The sequence below is a fragment of the Saccopteryx bilineata genome, chromosome 1 (genome assembly GCF_036850765.1).
Source record: "Saccopteryx bilineata isolate mSacBil1 chromosome 1, mSacBil1_pri_phased_curated, whole genome shotgun sequence".
Lineage (NCBI taxonomy): Eukaryota > Metazoa > Chordata > Mammalia > Chiroptera > Emballonuridae > Saccopteryx > Saccopteryx bilineata.
Window position 1 is genome coordinate 79,597,768 of NC_089490.1, and position 19,814 is coordinate 79,617,581.

The 19,814-nt window shown below is 53.6% G+C and overlaps 1 protein-coding gene across 1 annotated transcript; it reads left to right on the plus strand.

The window, feature by feature from the left end:
• Window positions 1-37: 37 nt before the first annotated feature.
• On the plus strand, window positions 38-19,786 carry TUBGCP6 (tubulin gamma complex component 6). The gene is made up of 25 exons (XM_066254805.1): window positions 38-1,168; window positions 2,411-2,574; window positions 5,286-5,496; window positions 8,597-8,770; window positions 9,897-10,018; window positions 10,738-10,801; window positions 10,909-11,018; window positions 11,253-11,344; window positions 11,439-11,578; window positions 12,612-12,761; window positions 13,232-13,313; window positions 13,400-13,488; window positions 13,573-13,688; window positions 15,267-15,405; window positions 15,955-16,026; window positions 16,198-17,485; window positions 17,643-17,701; window positions 17,849-18,008; window positions 18,091-18,271; window positions 18,361-18,502; window positions 18,584-18,778; window positions 18,862-18,994; window positions 19,072-19,285; window positions 19,372-19,568; window positions 19,649-19,786. Exons 1-25 carry the CDS (start codon window positions 380-382, stop codon window positions 19,738-19,740), a joined length of 5,175 nt encoding a protein of 1,724 aa, XP_066110902.1. The 5' UTR covers window positions 38-379; the 3' UTR covers window positions 19,741-19,786.
• The last annotated feature ends 28 nt before the right edge of the window (window positions 19,787-19,814 follow it).

Below are 19,814 nucleotides of genomic sequence, written 5' to 3' on the forward strand. Positions count from 1 at the left end.
CGATAGCTTCCGCGGGTTTGTGGGTCGCTTGGTAGTGACGCGCGGCGGTGGGAGTTGCAGTGGCGCTCTCTTCCTCGGGTGAACGGGCGGCCGTGCAGGCCTGACCCCGCGGGGCCTTCTGCGGGCGGTGTCTCTCCCAGCCGCCCTTTCTCAGGGCCCCGACAGAGCGTGCAAAGCCTCCGTGTTCGCTGTGTGCGGCCTGCGCGCGTCTCTGCGCGCGTCTCCTTCGGTTTGTCACGGTTCTGTGACCGCTGCCGGTTGCGGGGTACGGGCTGGCAGGTGCCGCGCTGGCGCCCTGCAGGCTGCTGCGGGCCGGCTGGGGAGGGCAGGGCCACCGCAGACGCGGGACAATTCCATTCTGAGCCTCCGGCCGAAGTTAATGGAGGCCGCCTGTCAGTCAGGCCGAACCGAGCTGGGAGGGGTGGGCATGACCAGCATCACCCAGCTGTTCGATGACCTGTGCGAGGCTCTCCTGCCAGCCTCGAAGGCTCATCTGGGCCAGGGCAGTCTGAACCGCAGGAGGGCAAAGCAGAGCCTCAAGAGGGTGGCCTATAATGCTCTCTTCACGAATCTTTTCCAAGATGAGATTCCTAAGGTGCAGCCCGTCGTCTCAAGACTCCCGGTGAAAAACAAAATCCTCATGCTGTCCTTTGACTTGAGAGTGAGTGGCCTGGGCCCGGAGGCTGACCGTCTGGAGGAGCTTGTGGAGAAACTTGAAGCAGCCCCTTGCTGTCCAGTGGTAGAGGTGGGGTCGGTTTTGGACCTGCTGGTTCAGCTGGCTGGCAGTGGGCCCCCTCAAGTATTACCCCGGAAACGAGACTACTTTTTTAATAACAAGCATGTTGGGAGAAATGTTCCCTACAGTGGCTATGACTGCTATGACCTGAGTGTGTTTGAGATGGACATTCAATCTCTGATCTCCAGAGAGGAGTATTTATGTCAGGATATGATCCAGAAAGCGCTTCGGGTGATGGAGGCTGCGCCGGGCACTGGCCTGTCCACTTCCCAGCTCTTCTCATATGGTGAGCCTTGTGGTGACAGGTTTGAGAGAGACACCCGAGTCTCACTCTTCGGAGCCCTTGTGCACAGTCGCACATATGACATGGATGTACGGCTGGACTTGCCCCCGGTGCCAGACAGCGCAGACCTCTCTGGACTGGCCATCAAGGTAGAGTTCTGCTTTCCTGCCTCTGGCTCCCTGGCCTTTGGAAATGTCTCCACTGACCTTTCTTTTGTCACGGGAAGGGTAGAATAGCTCTTAAATCCAGGCCATTTGGGGCTGAACTGTGGCAAGGCTGGGCTGCTGGCAGGCACCCACCTTCCTTGGCTAGGAAAGCGCTGCCTACCTATAGGCCTAAGCAACATGCTGCTTTTCATGTTTACCTGACAAGGCATGTTGTTATGTTATTCTGCCTTCTACAGGTGCTACTTAAACATAAGTCAATTAAAATGAAATACAAAATTCAGTTTCTCAGTCATGTAAGCCACATTTCAAGTGTTCAGTAGCCACATGTGGCATAAAATGTGTGTCCATACCATACATGGAGGTTTTGGTTTTGTTTTGTTTTTGTGACAGAGACAGAAAGAGGGACAGACACGAAGGGAGAGAGATGAGAAGTATCAGTTTTTCGTTGTGGCATCTTAGTTGTTCATTGATTGCTTTTTCATATGTGCCTTGACTGGGGGACTACAGCAGAGCGAGTGACCCCTTGCTCAAGCCAGCGACTTTGGGCTCAAGCTGGTGAGCCTTGCTCAAACCAGATGAGCCCGAGCTCAAGCCAGCGACCTCGGAGTTTCGAACCTGGGTCCTACGCCTCCCAGTCTGATGCTCTATCCACTGTGCCACTGCCTATTCAAGCCCATGCATGGAGTTTTATATACTTTTTCCCACCTGTAAAATGGGATTTTTCCTATAGCATTAAGTAAATCATGATTGAACTTGGTATTTTGTGGTTTGATCAATGTTGCCGAAGGATGCACTGTCATTGCTCATTCATTCCTGCACTACAAGACACTTAAGTTTCTTGCAAACAAACCATGCTATAGTGAACATCTTGGTCTATGTAAATTTTTCTGTCTGTAGTATAATTTTTATGCTGGGTTCTTCAAAATGGAATGTCCAGTTTGGACGCGTTTCATTTTAAGTGAAATTTCATTTTAAGTTATTGATGCTTAGGTGTTGTGTGAAATTAAAAATCGATAACCTTAGTAAATTAACATAATTCTTTAATTCTTGATTTAATGGAGGCAAAAATACTGCATAGTACATATCTGCTCAAGAAAAACAGGAAACATTCTGCTAGGTCTTTCCGGTGTGAGTAAATGTGGAGAGAAGCCCGGAATTCCCATCATGTGGGTGAAACAGTCCCAAAGGCACATATGGTGTTTCTTCTTCCCCCTTGGTCTCCAGGTGCCTCAGAGTGTGGATCCATCTGAAGATGAAGGGTTCCAATCAGCATCCAATTTGACTCCTGACTCCCAGTCTGAGCCGGGCACAACCCCTGAGATTGACCTGTGGGACGCCGTGCTCACCTACGAGGTCAGCAAGCGGAGATGCTGGGAACAAATTGGCTGGTATGTGCCCCTTTGCCATTACAAGCACTGCCTTCCTCTGGCACATGAGCATGCCTTTACCCAGAGAGCCCAGGTGGCTCTTGTAGAAGCTGCTGTGACTGGATGGGGGACCTGCAAGTTTCAGTCAAGCTAGTGCACAGAATTGTCTTTGTTCCAGGAGTTGAGAGAAATGCTTGGGGGCGAGGACTTCAGGCTTCACAGAGGTTCCCACTGGGCCACCAACTCTGCAGGTCACACTTTCTAGTTAAAGCCGTCAAATGGCTGAGTTAATGTCCTTACCATGAAGGCTCCCAGTTGAGGTGTCTGCGGTGGGGTGGCAAGTGAATGGTCAGGGCTGGAATATATGCTCCCATGCTTGGGTGCTGATAAGGAAACTCTCCATGCCCACTGTTGTTCACATCCAGAAGGATGAGAGTGGTTCTCTCCAGCTGGTCAGTTGCGGTCGTAGCAGTGTTACCCTGATCGCTGCTCATCTGGGTCCAGGGGCCTCTGAGACTGCAGCGTGCTTGTCTCTCCAGACTTCCCTGAATGGGGATGGAGGCTTTTCACTCAGGTTTATTTGCTGAATCGCTAGAACTCATTTTCATTTAATCCCCAGCCTGCTCATTTCCTGCTATGGGAAGCTGCGTTCCCACCATAAGCAGAACTCCGTGTCCATGCACAACCCCAGGACTGTAAACTCTGCCCCTGCCTTGGTCCTCTGGAGGACCTTCCCCCACTGTGCTGTCCCTGAGAGCCAGTTGTTCTGCAGGATGCCCTCTGCTGTTGCTCTGTGCCTGCCATCCATTCTAGGGAAGCCTTTTCCTTTTGTTAGGGGCTGAGTTCTCTGTAAGGACGAGTTGATTTTGGTGGTTTCCTGCATGGGCTTTTCTCCCTTGGCTCTGAGTCATGGGGGTGTGTGGTGGTGCTGGGGTGACCCTGGAAGAGTGGGGGTAGGAGCCACGTGTTTTCCCTGCACTTGGCTGCACTTGGATAATTGTGAGGGAAGAGCACAGTATGGTGTATTGTCGGCTGAAAAGCATTGTGATTTTAACGAGTTCAGAAATGCATTTTTTTTTTTTTTGTATTTTTCTGAAGTTAGAAGCAGGAAGGCAGTCAGATGGACTACCGCATGCGCCCGACCAGGATCTACTCGGCATGCCCACCAGGGGGCAATACTTGCTCATCTGGGCTGTCATTCCGTTGGAACCAGAGCCATTTTAGCACCTTAGGCAGAGGCCATGGAGCCATCCTCAGGGCCTGGGCCAACTTTTACTCCAGTGGAGCGTTGGCTGCGGGAGGGGAAGAGAGAGATAAAAAGGAAGGAGAGGGGGAAGGGTAGAGAAGCAGATGGGCGCTTCTCCTGTGTGTGCCCTGACCTGGGACTTCCACACGCCAGGCCAATGTTCTGTTACTGAGCCAACCAGCCAGGGCCTGAGATGTATTGTTCTTGTATCTAGTGTACTGTGCCTGTGGTGGAGGTGCAGCATGCTGGGGGTTTGATACCCCTCAACATTATAATAGCTTGAAGCCTGTTACCCACCCTGTGGAAAATGACTTTTGTCTTTGAAAAATAAATACTTGTTGATTTGCTAGACCTAAAAAAAAAATTGGGGGGGGGGGAGGGTAGGACAAAAGAGCCAGTCAGCTGTTGAAAATGAGAAGGAAAGTTTTAGAAAGGCCTGTAATCCTGACCTCTGTTTATTAAGAAGTTACTTTTTCCAGTGGATTTTAAAAGACAGTTTTTTTCATACTTTTCAGTAGAGGTTGATGGTTTTCAAATGAATATGTAAAAGTACCGTGTTTTTGGCTAATTTTGAACGATGTGACTGTGCTGGGTGAACTCAGCACAGGACCCTCCAGAGCAAAGCCTGTGGCTATTACCCTATGTCCAGAGCACACTCTGCAAGACCTAGTGATATATTGTTTTGTGCTAAAAAAATTCATGAGACTTTTTGCTCTGTCTATCCATCTTGCTTTCCTTTGGAGGGGGTTGTAAAATATACATGATATAAACTTTAACACTGTAACCATTTTTAAGTATACAGTTCAGTGGTATTAAATACATTCACCTTGTGTAGCCATCACCACCATCATCTCCAGAACTTTCCATCTTCCCAAACAGAAACTCAGTCCCATTAAACTTTTAACTCCTCATCTCCCCCCCAGCCCCTGGGAACACCATCCTTTCTGAATCTGCCCGTTGCAGGGTCCTCCTATAAGTGGAATCTACAATACTTGTCCTTTTGTGTCTGGCTTATTTCACTGAGCACAATGCTCTCCAGCTTTGTCTCTGTTGTAGCAGGTCCCAGAATGTCTTTCCATTTGAAGGCTGGATAGTATTCCATTGTTTGGGTGGACCGTGTTTTTAATTCATCCATCCTTCGATGGACACTTGGGCTGCTTCCACCTTTGGGCTGTTGTGGGTATGCTGCTGTGCACATGGGTGTGCAAACCTTGTGCTTGTTTTTAACATAAAGATATGTTGTGAGTGAGTAAGTTGTCGTCCTGAAGACCACCACATGCACTCAGTGGGTGCTGATGGGTGAGGGCTCTGCGAGTTACCTGGATAGGATCCCGTGCAGCTCGAGCTGAGCCTGCAGAGCTGACTGAGGCTGATGGTTGGTTAGATACACACCCGCTCTCTATTTCTTAGCCATTTTGTTGTATTGAGTCACTTTCTCCTGCCCTTTGTTCATGTAGTTGAGGTGTCTGTTACTCTGTCTCCACAGCCCCCCTGGCTATAGAGAGGAGCCCTATCTCACTGAGGCGGGAAGGGACACCTTTGACAGATTCTGCAGGCTGCACCAAGGGGAGCTGCAGGTGCTGGCCGGGGCCGTCCCGCAGGCAGCACAGCCTGTGCTGGTGAAGGAGTGTGAGCTGGTGAAGGATGTGCTGAATGTCCTGATTGGGGTCGTGTCCACCACATTTCCGCTCTGCCAGGTAAGGGGTGTTGGCATGTGGCCACCGCACCAGCGCAGGACTGCTGGCCAGCACAGCCCAACCACTCCACAGGGTAGGAGGAGGCCAGTGCAGTGAGTGGACGGCCTCAGACTGAGCCTGAGGGCCGGGCCTGGTGGGCCTGGAAGCCGGCTCTGCAGCAACTACCACAATGTGTTTCTCTGTTCAGTTCTAAAAACTGCTCATTTACTTATTTTTACAAATATTTTTTATTATTTTATAATTTATTGTGTTGACATGGTTTCTAAAACCTGTTCTTTTATCACCTGACCAGGCAGTGGCGCAGTGGATAGAGCATCGGACTAGGATGCAGAGGACCCAGGTTCAAGACCCTGAGGTTGCCAGCTTGAGCGTGGGCTCATCTGGTTCGAGCAAAAGCTCACCAGCTTGGACCCAAGGTCACTGGCTCGAGCAAGGGGTTACTTGGTCTGCTGTAGCCCCATGGTCAAGGCACATATGAGAAAGCAATCAATGAACAACTAAGGTGTCTCAATGAAAAACTAAAGATTGATACTTCTCACCTCTGTCCATTCCTGTCTGTCTGTCCCTGTCTAACTCTGTCTCTGTAAAATAAATAAAAAACTGTTCATTTATTAATGTCCTTTTGCATATTGCACAAAAGTAATATGTTCATTGCTATTGGTGAAACAATAGAAACAGACCCAGCATGTCCTTGTCCTTTCCCTTCAAGTGTCCTGTGTGAGGACAGCCCAGACTGGCCTTTAGGAAGGGCCACCTGGAATGGTGACTGTTGCTGGCTTTTTGCACTTTGTGGACATCTCTCCTGGCCAGTTGGCTGGGGGTCTTGCTCCCACTGGGCCTGGAGCTGCAGTTTACCCAGCCCTTTGCTCTTGCTGGGCCTCATAAGTGAGTGCAGTGATGGAAGTGAAGCCTTGTACAGGTTTCTGGGGCCCCCTTCTCCTGAGAAGGCACACTTGGGCCATGCTGCTGCTGAGGGCCGCCCTCTGGAGATGGTTCTAGAACCTCGTTTTTATAGCCTCATAATGTTTTGTTATATGACTTAAAACATACTATCATGACCACTTAAGAGTAGAGTGCAGGGCCACGGCATTAATTACATTCACATTGTTGTGTGGCCATCACCACCATCATCTCCAGAACTTTCCATTTTCCCAAATGAAGCCAGTTCCTGTTAAACACTAACCCTATCCCCGTTCCCCGACACCACCATCTGCTTTCTGTCTCTATGAATGTGATTCTTTGGGGTGCCTCATATCAGTAGACTATATTATGTGTCCTTCTGTGTCTGGCTCATGTCAGTGAGCACAGTGTCCTCAAGCATTACCCATGTCATTCTACGGGTTAGAAAATCTTTCCTTTTTAAGGCTGAGCAGGATTCAACATATGTATGCACTGTGTTTTGGTTTACCATCATCCCTTGATGGACACTTGTTTGCTCCCACCTCTTGGCTGTTCTGAGTCATACTGCTGTCAACATTGGTGTGCAGATCTCTGTTTGGGTCCTGCTTTCACTTCTTTTGAGTTTATGTGGATAGCTAGTGTTCCCAGCATCATTTGTTGAAAGTATTCTTTTCCCATTGAATGGTCTTGGTACCCTTGTTGAAAATTAATTGATCCTGTATGTGGGGGTTTATTCCTGAGTTTTCTGTTTTGTTCCATTGGTCTGTATATTTGTCTTTATCCCAGGACTACAGTGGTTGATTAGTGGTTAGTATAGCTCTGTAGTAAGTTTTGAACTTGGGAGGTGTGAGTCCTCCAGCTTTTTTCTTCGTTTTCAGGATTGCTTTAGCTATTAAGGGCCCCTTGCATTTCCATATGAATTTTAGATAGATTTTTCTCTCTTTTTTTTTTTCCTACAGAGACAGAGAGTCAGAGAGAGGGATAGATAGGGACAGACAGACAGGAACGGAGAGATGAGAAGTCTTTCGTTGCGCGTTGCAACACCTTAGTTGTTCATTGACCGCTTTCCCACATGTGCCCTGACTGCGGGCCTTTAGCAGACTGAGCAACCCTTTGCTTGAGCCAGTGACCTTGGGTCCAAGCTAGTGAGCTTTTGCTTAAACCAGATGAGCCCGCGCTCAAGCTGGCGACCTTGGGGTCTCGAACCTGGGTCCTCGGCATCCCAGTCCGATGCTCTATCCACTGCGCTACCACCTGGTCAGGCTAGAATAGGTTTTTCTATCTCTGCAAAAAACGCCATTGGATATTGATGGGGGGTTGCATTGAATTTATAGATTGCTTTGGGTATTACCGTCATCTTAACAATGCTAAATATTTTAGTCCATGAACATGGGATGTCTTTTCATTCATTTAGGTTTTAATTTGTTTCAGCAAAGTTTTACAGTTTTTACTGTAATAAGCCTTTTGCCTCCTTGGTTAAATTTATCTCTAAGTATTTTATTCTTTTTCTTTTTATTATTCTTTTTTTTATTCAGTGAGAGGAGAGGAGGCAGAGAGACAGACTCCTGCATGTACCCTGACTGGGATTGACCTGGCAAGCCCACTAGAGGGCGATGCTCTGCCCATCTGGGGTATTGCTCCCTTGCTCAGCAACTGAGCTCTTCTTAGTGCCTAAGGCTGAGGCCATGGAGCCATCCTCAGTGCCCAGGGCCAACTTGCTCCAATGGAGCTATGGCTGCAGGGAGGGAAGAAATATATATAGAGAGAAGCAAGAGGATAAGGGAAGAAGCAGATGGGCTCTTCTGTGTACCCTGACCGGTAATTGAGCCCGGGACACCCACATGCCAGATTGACGCTCTGCCACTGAGCCAGCTGGCAAGGGCCATGTGCACTTCTCATGTGGCATGGAGGGCACCCTGTCTCCCTGCATGCTTTCCACAAATGGATTGACCTTTTACACATGTATTACAGTGTAGTCAGTGGGAAATGACACCTTGTTTCTGTATGTCTCCATTACTAGGGATGGGACAGCTGGGTGGGTATGATATGTGGCCATCTGCTTTTGCCTTTGGACCTTCCTGTTTGTCTGTCTTGGGTTGGAACACTCAGTCTTGGGCCCTTTGGGCAGAGTCGTGGCTGGTGCATGGTGGAAGGGGTCCTAGATGTCTGGCCTCAGGGAGCTCTCTTTTGCCCTTTCCAGCTGACTCAGGCCTTCATGGTGAAGCGGGGCATCCATGTATCTGGAACGTCCCCTGAGAGCATCAGCAGCCTCCTCTCAGAGGTGGCTGAGTGTGGGACCCACTACGCACGCCTGAGCAACTTCTCTCTGCAGCCTGTTCTGGACGCCTGGTGCAGCAAGGGCCTCGTGTTCCAGGTAGGCGCCGTCACAGCCTCTCCTGAGACCTGTGCACGTGGTCTGGAAAAAACAGCCTCAGATCCTGTCCCAGCACCACTGCAACCATTCCCTTGTAATGAGAGTATGATGGTTACTCCTCATGACCGGGAGGTTTCAACACTGTCACTTCACTGGAAACCTGGGCAGACACGTTTGGGCTACAGGATAGTGGGAGGCAGGTATGGTCCACATTTGGGGGGCCTGGGGTAAGGACCAGGTAGTATGGGGTGGGCACACAGGGCTGTTTCCCACCAGGTTTTCAGCAAGTTGCATGGCAATTGACACAGTGGATTTTCCTTATTGGGCAAGTGGAGTTACAGGAGCTGGGGCTGAGCAGGTCTCCCTGAAAGCCTTTCAGCTGTCCCTGTGCAGGGTACAGTCTCCCAGGACAGGAGTACAGCTTCATGGGAGGGACAGGCAGCTAGTTGCACAGGGCATTCTGGGAGCACTGACAGAGCCTTCAGGGAGAGGGGCGGAGGAGGCAGGGCAGCACAGCCTGTGGGGGCGAGGCTGCATGGTCCCTTCACATTTTGGCACTGCAGATGGCCAGTTGAGGGGACATGATGAGGCTCAGGTGTAGACGAGGCTTATGGAGGACAGGGAAGGACACTGACACAGGCAGGACTGCTCTGCCATCTAGGACCTGAGGGCAGGACAGTGGTCTTCTTGCTGGTTCTGGAGCGTTTCCTGCAGATGTCCTGTGAAGGTGTGAGTTGAGCTGGGGCTATGCTGCTGTGATGTCGCCTGGTGCGCATGTGTCACTGAGCCCTGTGGTTTGACAGCTAGAGGCCCTCTCAGTCAGCTTCTGTGTTCAGTGCCTGGCCACCCTTGCCAGAATCCCCCCGAGGCCCACTGCTTCCAGTTTCCTGCTGTGGCTGCTCCTGGCTGCAGGGACAGGATTTGCAGAGGGCCCAGGTCCTTCCAGCTGGGCTGGGGGTTCTGGGCATGACCCACAGGTGCCAGTTCCTTGGGAAATGGAGCCCAGGGTTAGGTGATGGCAGCCAGGCCCTCTCTCTCCTCAGCACCAGTGTATCCTTCAAGTCCTGAGCTGGGTGACTGTGTCTGTGTGCCCAGTCGCACTCCTCTCAGTCCCCTTGCCCCACAGGCCTTCACCAGCGGCCTGAGGAGGTACCTGCAGTATTACCGGGCTTGCGTCCTCTCCACGCCTCCCACTCTGAGCCTCCTCACCATTGGCTTTCTCTTCAAGAAGCTGGGCCGGCAGCTCAGGTGAGCCACAGCACAGCAGCCGAGCATGGGGGCTGGCTGGGGGCCTGGAGATAGCCTTCCTGGTAGGCGTCTGAACAGCCTTTGCACCAGCTGAGTTCTCCAGGTGCTGGGCACTGTGCGTGTGCCTGACTGCGGCCTACCATGGCAGGGACTCCCACCTGAAGGGCACATGGGGTCCTCATAGACCTGGCTCTGGCACTCAGGAACCAGTTAGCCCACACAGGTGCCTGTTGGCAAGTGCCATGTGGAGAATAGAGTGAGGGCTAGGGCCTGGGGAGGAGAATGCAGAGGGAAAGGAGAGGTGTGTGGAGGCCCCAAGGGATGGAGGTGGGGCACAGTAAGGGAGGTGAGGGCCTGGGGGTGCTGTGGAGCTGTGTGGACTACAGTGGGTAGACAGGATGAGGGGCCTGAGAGGGGGCTTAGTGTCATCTGGGCCAGAGGTGGCAACCTGGGTAATGTGGTGGGAATAGAGCCCAGGTGCGAGGGAAGGTCAGTACTGAGTGACAGAGCCCTGGCTGAGCCTGGGAAGGAGGTGAAGGTGCATGGGTACCTGGAGAGGGACCTAGCAGGAAGCTGAAATCTGAGATCCTGAAATGCAGCTGGTTTTAAAACCAGAGTGTGAAGATGGGGAGGGAAGGGCCTGCGACACATTCTGCTCACCTGTTCTCACCTGGTCTAGGGAATCTGAGTACCTGCTCTAACCTGGCCTCTGTGTCTAGGTACCTGGCTGAGCTCTGTGGTGTCGGCACCTGTGGAGGAGAGCCCAGGATGACGTTCCCCACTGTGAGTTGTGCAGGCTCCAAGAAAGGGGATGTGGCTGAGCGTGGCCACCTGGGTGGGGCTTCAGGGTCCCATGCATCCATTGAGCCCCCTTCCTTTTCTGTCTTCAGGGGGTAAAGCTGCTCTCCTACCTCTACCAGGAGGCCCTGGATAACTGTAGCAATGAACACTACCCAGTGCTGCTATCCCTGCTTAAGATCAGCTGCGAGCCCTACACACGGTGGGCAGTGGAGCCTGGGGTGGGGCGGGGCTACACTCAGTCTTACCAGATATTTGAGCTGCATTCCCTTGTCAGACACCTGCTGACAGCAGGGATGTGAGATGGGGAGGGGGAGGACACAGTGGGGGAGGTGCTTGGATTGGGCTCCCTAGGTAGACCCCTCGACCTATGGCTGTCATGCCCATCGTGGTGCCAGCCATGCCCACCTCACTGCTGGCCCTCCCACCCTGGCAGATTCATCCATGACTGGGTGTACAGTGGGGTCTTCAGAGATGTTTATGGCGAGTTCATGATCCAGGTGAACCATGAGTACCTGGGCTTCAGAGGTAGGTGGTGGCTAGCTGGTAGGCTGGGCCTCAGTGCCATCAGGTGAGTTGGTGGTCACAGTCACAGGCCAGCTATGTCTTGTCCCATTCTCAGACAAGTCTTACTGGACCCATGGCTACGTGCTCATTTCCAAGGAGGTGGAGGACTGCGTGCCCGCATTCTTGAAGCACATTGCTCATGACGTGTACGTGTGTGGGAAGACCATTAACCTGCTGAAGCTCTGCTGCCCTCGGGTGAGGCTGGTCCCCCACATGAGCCCCGCAGCATACTGTCTCCTACCCTGCCCCTCATCCCTCTGGCCCCTGGGAGCTGAGGTCAAGATCTGTCATGCCCTGTATCCCTAGACCTGGCCATCTGTCCTCAGCTCTGGGTCAGCGCATTGGTACTGGGATCATGGTGACTTCTTCCTCAGTGTTTCATGACACAAATGTCTCCCGTCTCTGGGCACTTGTTCAAAGATGGGAGGAAAAGCGAAGATGGTTTCCGGGGCCAAGGGATGGAGGGGGGGCTCTTCTCTCTTTCTTCTTTATGGAGATGTCCCAGCGGGTGGGGATGTGCTACAGGAAGATGGAATGGGCTGGTTTAGGGAGTTGTGTCTCCCTGGACTGGGGGTTGGCAGTGCTCTGGAGCAGAAGCCTGGATGGAGGCCTGGGCCAGTGTCCACATGGCCAAGGCCCAGGTGGCAGCAGTGGGGTATGGATGGACTGGCAGCCTCTGAGAGGAGGTGCTGTCTGCTATCTGAGCAGAGAGCCTGGTGGGCCAGCAATGTGGACCTGGGGTTTCCAGACAGCAGAAACAGCGAGTAGAGACTAGACCAGGGGCCGCTGTGGGCCTGGGCAGGGTCAGGGCAGAGGAGGAGCCAGGTTCAGGGACTATGCAGGTTAGCTTGTAGCAGGGAGTGCCCAGGAGCTCCCTGGAGATTGGCTCTGGGGTAGGGTGAGGCCCCAGGGGTGGCATGGAGTAGGGCCTGGTCTACCCTGTGTGGGCTGACCTCAGTGCCTGGTCCTCTGATGAGAGAGGCTCAGGACCTCCAGGTCCTTGCAGCTGCTTCTGAAGGTTGTCCCTGGGTTCAGACCTGCCTCTGCTGCAGGGAGCCTGGGCCTGGGCAGAGATCCCACACAGCCTGTTTGGTGTCTTTGAAGCTGTGGAGGATTCATTCCCCTTGGTTGAGAAGTGAACTCTGCATGGTGACCAGAAGCATAGAAATAGAGCTGGGTATGGGGCCACGTGTCACAGAGCTCATGGTGGTTTCTCCCTCTTTGACAGCATTACCTCTGCTGGTCTGATGTTCCTGTACCCCGGATCTCAGTGATTTTCTCCCTCGAGGAGTTGAAGGAGATTGAGAAGGACTGTGCCATCTACGTGGGGCGGATGGAGAGGGTGGCACGCCATAGCTCCATCAGCAAGGAGGAGAAGGTGTGAGGATCATGGCCCTGGGGGCTTCCCTCACACCCTCCTCCCCTCCAAGGGGTGCTGGATGTGGGGTGTGGGAGACAGTGCTGCCCCTGGTGTTCTCTGTCCTGGGGGTGTGTCTGGGTGGGGAATGCCCAGGGCAGGAGTTCTGTCCTCTTTCTCTTCCCAGAGCTGACTGGGAGCTGGAGAAGGAACTGGTCCTCCTTCCCCTCAGGGATGTCACTCCCTGTGCTCCTTGGTTCCCTCCAGGGCTAGCACACTCAGCCCTGGGGTCTCAGTCCCAGATCACTGTGCGACACCATGGCAGCTGCCCTAGGATCTAGCCTTCTCACTGCTTAGGATGGAGCACCTTGCCCTCAGCTGGACACTGTCCCTGGAGGAGCCCTTCTGGGGTCTGAGCAACCCCCTTGTGGCCATCCAGCCCAGAGGAAGGGACAGAGAGTCAAGATATGTTCACTGATGGTCTTTTCCAGGAATTACGAATGGAAATTGCTAAACAAGAGTTAATTGTCCACGCCCGAGAAGCAGCGTCCAGGGTCCTGAGTGCATTGAGTGGTGCGTGTGTCTCAGGTTCTCCTTCTGATTTTGGGGGCTGCCTGCTGGGGGCTCCTCACAATGGTGCCTTCTCTGTCTCCATGCAGATCGGCAGATCTCTGAACGGATGGCCTTGGACGCCCGGAAGCGAGAGCAGTTTCAGAGGCTGAAAGAGCAGTTTGTGAAGGACCAGGAGGTAGGTAGTCTGGCTCCAGGGGTCAGGGGTCGGCTCACGGGGTCAGGTTTAACAAGTGAGGCTACATGAAGGCATGTTGTTCAGCGACGCCGGGCAGCCAGGCAGGAGGAGCTGGAGGATGACTTCAGCTATGCCCGTGAACTCCGCGATAAGGAGAAGAGGCTGAAGGCTCTGGAGGAGCAGCTGGAGAGGAAGACGAGGTAGGGCAGCCATGGGCGGGACAGTCACTCTGGGCTGACCCTCCTTGGCTGAGGGCACGGCAGGGGCCCCATAACTGCTTTGATCTTAGTGACGATCATTTTACTTTTTATTTTGAAAAATTTCAAGTAGTTTTCTTGACTCCCAGCATTCACTTGGCCTCAGTGCTTCTGGATGTGGACGTTGGCATGTTCAGGTGTCCTTAGCTGCCCCAGAATGTCTGCTTGTGGTTGATCTGTGTTGATTGGAGTCCAGGCAGGTCTGTATACTATGCTTGCTTGTCCCTCCTCTTTGTCTCTAAGTTAAACAGCTCCTGTTCATTTAATTATTTTGAGAATATGTTTATTAAGGTTGGGGACTGGCCTGACCTGTGGTGGCGCAGTGGATAAAGCGTCGACCTGGAACGCTGAGATCACCAGTTCAAAACCCTGGGCTTACCCATTTAAGGCACATATGAGAGTTGATGCTTCCTGCTCTTCCCTTCTTTCTCTTTCTTTCTTCTCTAAAATGAATTTTTAAAAAATTTAAAAAAATAGTTGGGGACAGTGAAACAAAGGAAGGGTTTCGGTTAGAAGAAGCAACAGGAAAAAGCCTAGGTGGCATTCTACTTTGGCTCCCTAGAAAGGTTATAGGAAAGAAGTGAGTCATGCTGGGCTGTGTGGACTCACCAAAAAGTAAAAGTCACAGTGACAGAAGTAAGCAAAGGAAGAGCTGCTGTTAGCTCACTGAAAAGTCAAAGAAAGGGGGCCTTGGAGTCAGGTTCAGGTGGTGAGCCTATGATGAGCTACTGCTGTCTGCTGCTCCCCTGATTGCAAATCTCACCAGGACTGTTAGAGCTGGGAAAAAGAGAGCAGAGTTACTCACCTGAGAAAGTTGGAAGAAAGGCAGGGCTGTGCTCCAGAGCACATGGGTGTGCCTGTTCATTTAATTTAAACCTGTTATCAGCCTGACAGAGGTGGGGAGCTTGTCCAGACCAGCATCCCAGAGTTGTTCTCTTATGATGTCAAGCTTGTGCCACCCTCTCTTGCATTTCCTATAAGCTGGGAGCAGAGCTGGCCTCTTGAGGGGGGTCTTTGTGAGAGGGGCTGTCCCTTTCAGCTCATAGCCTTGGTGTCCTGACCTCAGATACTGTTTATAAAACGGTGACCTAGAGCCAGAGTGATATGTGCACATGTGTCTGTGTACACACGTCTGCTGCATATGTATATGTCTCTGTGTGTATATGTACACATGTACATGCATGTGTGTGTGGGTAGATGCTGTTCTTTCAATAAAGCTGAGGAAGGGAGGCCTTGGGCTCTTTGCCTCAGGCTGTGTAGTGGCTCAGTCTGGTGTTCAGCCAAGCTCTGGTTGGGCACCTGTTCCCCAGGGGCTCCAAGTATGGTGGGTGGAACAACAAGGCAAGGCCCTGATAGGATCTGTGGGGCACAGAGGGACCAGTTGGTGGCCTGGGGAAGGTGCCAGGCTGTGCATACAGACCACCCATCAGGGCGTTTCTGCCATGGACAGCCATCCCTGTGAGGAGCCAACTGTCTAGTGTGGGGTGACTGGTGACCAGTTCTCTCTGGATGTGGCTTCAGGCAGGCGTTGGTTGACCATTATAGCAAGTTGTCTGCAGAGGCAGCTCGTCGAGAGCAGAAGGCGCTGTGGAAAATCCAGAGGCACAAACTGGCGAGCGCACGGGTTCACTTTCTCTTAGAAGATCAGGAGCACATTCAGGTATGTTTCAGGGGGTAGCTCTTCCCCTGGGCTTTGGGGGACTTGGAACCCCCTCAAACTTCATGCAGACTTGTGCACCCTTCTAGGGGAGACATGGCTGGGAAGGGGCTCTGAGCACTCTCTAGGCCAGGGGTCCCCAAACTACGGCCGCATGTGGCCCCCTGAGGCCATTTATCCGCCCCCGCCACACTTCCGGAAGGGGCATCTCTTTCGTTGGTGGTCAGTGAGAGGCCCATAGTTCCCATTGAAATACTGTTCAGTTTGTTGATTTAAATTTACTTGTTCTTTATTTTAAATATTGTATTTGTTCCCGTTTTGTTTTTTTACTTTAAAATAAGATATGTGCAGTGTGCATAGGGATTTGTTCATAGTTTTTTTTATAGTCCGGCCCTCCAACGGTCTGAGGGGCAGTGAACTGGCCCCCTGTGTAAAAAGTTTGGGGACTCCTGCTCTAGGCAGTTGTGGCCCATGGGTGTAGAGGCTCTGGGCAAGGTGGTGTGTGGCTCAATGTTGGTTCTACTGCCTCACTTCCTGCTAATTACATTTCAGGCTATGCTGAAAGACTCGTCTGAGGGGAAGCCCCAGGAACCACTGACTTCTCTCCCAAGTGCATGCTCCCAGGTGAGGGGCTGAGGCAGGATCCAGGGCAGGTAGCGTGTTGCTCAGAGAGCCCAGCAGGTGTCTGTCTTGTGTCCCCACAGCCCCCCACTTGATAGGTTTTGGTGCTGGTTGTAGAACTGAACTTGGAGACAGCCAGATAACTGGAGAGACCAATGTGTACTTATGTTTCAGGCCTTGTCTCCAGGTCCCGAGCACCCTGATGGAGGTGGCAGCTGTCATTCTGGGTCTTCAGAGCAGCATGTGGCTGCCTTGGATGGCCCGAGCAGGCTGAGCGAGCTGATGCCACAGGTCCTCGAGCCTCTAGCAGTGGGGGCCTGCAGCTCAGAGCTGGGAGCAGGCTCACAGCCAGGGCAGATGGAAGTGATGGGCCCATTCTCTGCAAGCTTCAGCATCCAAGATTTCCTGCCCACAGGCCAGGGTGCTGAACAGCCTATGGATACTGTGGCCCCTGTCCTGGAGGAGGCACTGCAGACCATTGGCTCAGACCTGCCCCCCTTGGCTCCGTCTACAACGGCAGGCACAGGGTCCTCTCGGCCACAGGAGTATGATTTCAGAACTATCCTGAGGCCAGCAGTGGTCACCTCAGCCTCCCCAGAGTCCCTCCAGATGGTAGGAGGCAGCTTGGGCTGTGAGGGGCTGCAGCTGTGGGGGGACACTCACCTGCAGCTGGATACTTGTGCATCTGGGGATGGACAGTTGGGTCTGCCTTACCCACTCCTGCCCAGCAGCAATCCCCCACAGGAAGGGAGCAGCCAGGCCCTGGGGCAGCCCTCTGGGCATGTGTCAGAGGGTGGTATTCTCACAGCTGGTTATACCTCTAGAGCAGCCCCCTCCCGGCCACGGTGGAACGTCCATGGACATGTGTCTGATGCCAGCATCAGGGTGGGGGAGAACGTGTGGGATGTGGTGCCCTCCCGGCCACGGTGGAACGTCCATGGACACGTGTCTGACGCCAGCATCAGGGTGGGGGAGAACGTGTGGGATGTGGTGCCCTCCCGGCCACGGTGGAACGTCCATGGACACGTGTCTGACGCCAGCATCAGGGTGGGGGAGAACGTGTGGGATGTTGTGCCCTCCCGGCCACGGTGGAACGTCCATGGACACGTGTCTGATGCCAGCATCAGGGTGGGGGAGAACGTGTGGGATGTGGTGCCCTCCCGGCCACGGTGGAACATCCATGGGCACGTGTCTCAGTCCCAGGTGACACTGGGGGTGCACCCAGAGGAAGCCCCACCTGATATACCCAGGCCCCTTCAGAGCCCCCCTGACCACATGTCCCAGTCAAGCCTCAGCTTGGGAGCACAGAACCCTGCCTGGGAACATGAGCCACGGCTGCTGGCAGAACTGCCCTCAGACAGCACTCCAGTGGCTGAAAGTGGAGAAGAAAGTGGCCTCCAGGCCTTGCCATCTGCTGTGGCCACACCTGATGCTCTGAGAGACAGCATCCCTGAAGAGCCAGGTCAGTGGGACCACAGTGCTGTCCTGTCACTGGTGGAGTCTTTGGGTTCAGGAGGGGTAGGGAGAAAGGGTGAAGACTATTCTCATGGGGACTGGAGTTCTGCCTACAGCAGGCACTTGGCTTAGACACCACCTCCCATTCCATTTGTGTCACTCAGGCCCAGGGAGGAGTGGGGACTCTGATGACTGCTCTCCAAGCCAGCCTTCAAGCTCACAGGTCAGGGCAGATGAGGTTGGGGGTTCAGGGTAGGGGAGCACACTGTGTAGGCCACCCCTGCCTGGCCTTGCATGGGCAGTGAGTCACCTGTCCTTCCTCTTTTGGATAAGGGGAAGAGGCAGGTGTCTTGAAGTTGGGTTGTCTTAGGAAGGTGCAGCTCCACAGAACAGCCCTAGCTCTGGTGAGGAGGCAGAGGAGTTGGAGGAGAGGGCAGTGGCTGCGCACCAGGACAGCGAGCAGGCCTACCTGGCAGGCCTGGTGGGGAAGTACCACTTAGAGCAGTACCCGGACAGCTACGAAGCCATGTGTGAGTGGGTCGACCATGGTGGGCAGGTGGGTGCCCAGCAGCACGTCCCTGGGGTGGACCGCAGTCTTTGTCACCCCCACAGCAGAGCCTACTGTTGCCCGCCTTTTACACCATGGGCTTCCCCGGGCCTTTGCCCTCCCTGAAGACACCCAGGGCCCATCAGGCATCGATGAAATCACGGATGAGACTGCAGTGCAGCTGAGTGAGCTGCTCCCACTGCCAGTGCTCATGAAGCACTCGGTCACTGCACCACTGGCAGCCCAGTGAGTATCTGCCCATGCAGCCCTGCCCATGTTTGGCCCCACCCACCTCCTGGTTGGTGCTGATCACCGCTGACCGATTGCTCTGCTAGCATCTCCCTGGTGAACAAGGCTGCAGTGGACTACTTCTTCGTGGAGCTCCAGCTAGAGGCACACTTTGAGGCACTGAGGCATTTTTTGCTAATGGAGGATGGGGAGTTTGCACAGTCCCTAAGCGACCTGCTCTTTGAAAAGGTGAGCCCTGTGTTGGGGTACAAGGGTGATGCTTGAGGGTGGTGGCTGGACTGCATTAGGACCCTGTGTTCTCTCCCACAGCTAGGTGCGGGGCAGACGCCTGGGGAGCTCCTCAACCCACTGGTGCTCAACGCGGTGCTGCGCAAGGCACTGCAGTACAGCTTGCATGGTGACTCCCCACTCGCGGCCAACCTCTCCTTTGCCCTCAAGTTTCTGCCCGAGGCCTTCATCCCCAATGCCCCGGACGTGCTGAGCTGCCTGGAGCTCAGGTACAAGGTCAGTAGAGCTTGAGGTATGGGCAGGACAGGCTGGCACGTTGGGGCTGTCCTGCCAGGTATGCTGAGGCCCCTCTCACACAGGTTGACTGGCCTCTCAACATCATCATCACCGAGAGCTGCTTGAGCCGATATAGCGGCATCTTCTCCTTCCTGCTACAGTTGAAGCTCATGATGTGGACACTCAAGGACGTCTGCTTCCACCTCAAGCGCACAGGTGAGGTCTAGCCCCAGCTGTGCCTCTGGGCTTCCAGTGGCTAGGGCAGCAGCTACTTATCCCCACCCTCTGCGCAGCCCTGGTGAGTCCAGCGGCAGGTTCTGTGCAGTTCCGCCAGCTGCAGCTCTTCAAACACGAGATGCAGCACTTCGTGAAGGTCATCCAGGGCTACATTGCCAACCAGATCCTGCACGTCACCTGGTGTGAGTTCCGGGCCAGGCTGGCCACAGTGGGTGACCTCGAGGAGATACAACGTGCCCATGCAGAGTACCTGCACAAGGCCGTCTTCAGGTGAGGCATGGACGCAGGGGAGGATGGGCACCAGGGTTGTCCTGAGGCTGGGCCACCCATAAGTGGCACTGGCCCTTGCTCCCCAGGGGCCTGCTGACGGAGAAGGCGGCGCCAGTCATGAACATCATCCACAGTGTCTTCAGCCTGGTTCTCAAGTTCCGCAGCCAGCTCATCTCCCAGCCCTGGGGCCCGGCTGGCCCCTGTGGTGCCGAGCACCCCAACTTTGCCCTCATGCAGCAGTCTTACAATACCTTCAAGTACTATTCCCACTTCCTCTTCAAAGGTGAGCTGTCCCCCACTGGCCCATGGGCTTTGGGGCAGCAGGGCAGGGTCCCACCCAGCTACTTACTGCCCTTCCCACAGTGGTGACCAAGCTGGTGAACCGAGGCTACCAGCCCCACCTGGAGGACTTCCTGTTGCGCATCAACTTCAACAACTACTACCAGGATGCCTGACGCCTGCTACATGGTACCTGGATGCATGCCACATAAAGGTGCCTCTCTTGGCAGGTCCCAGGACCAGGCTGGGG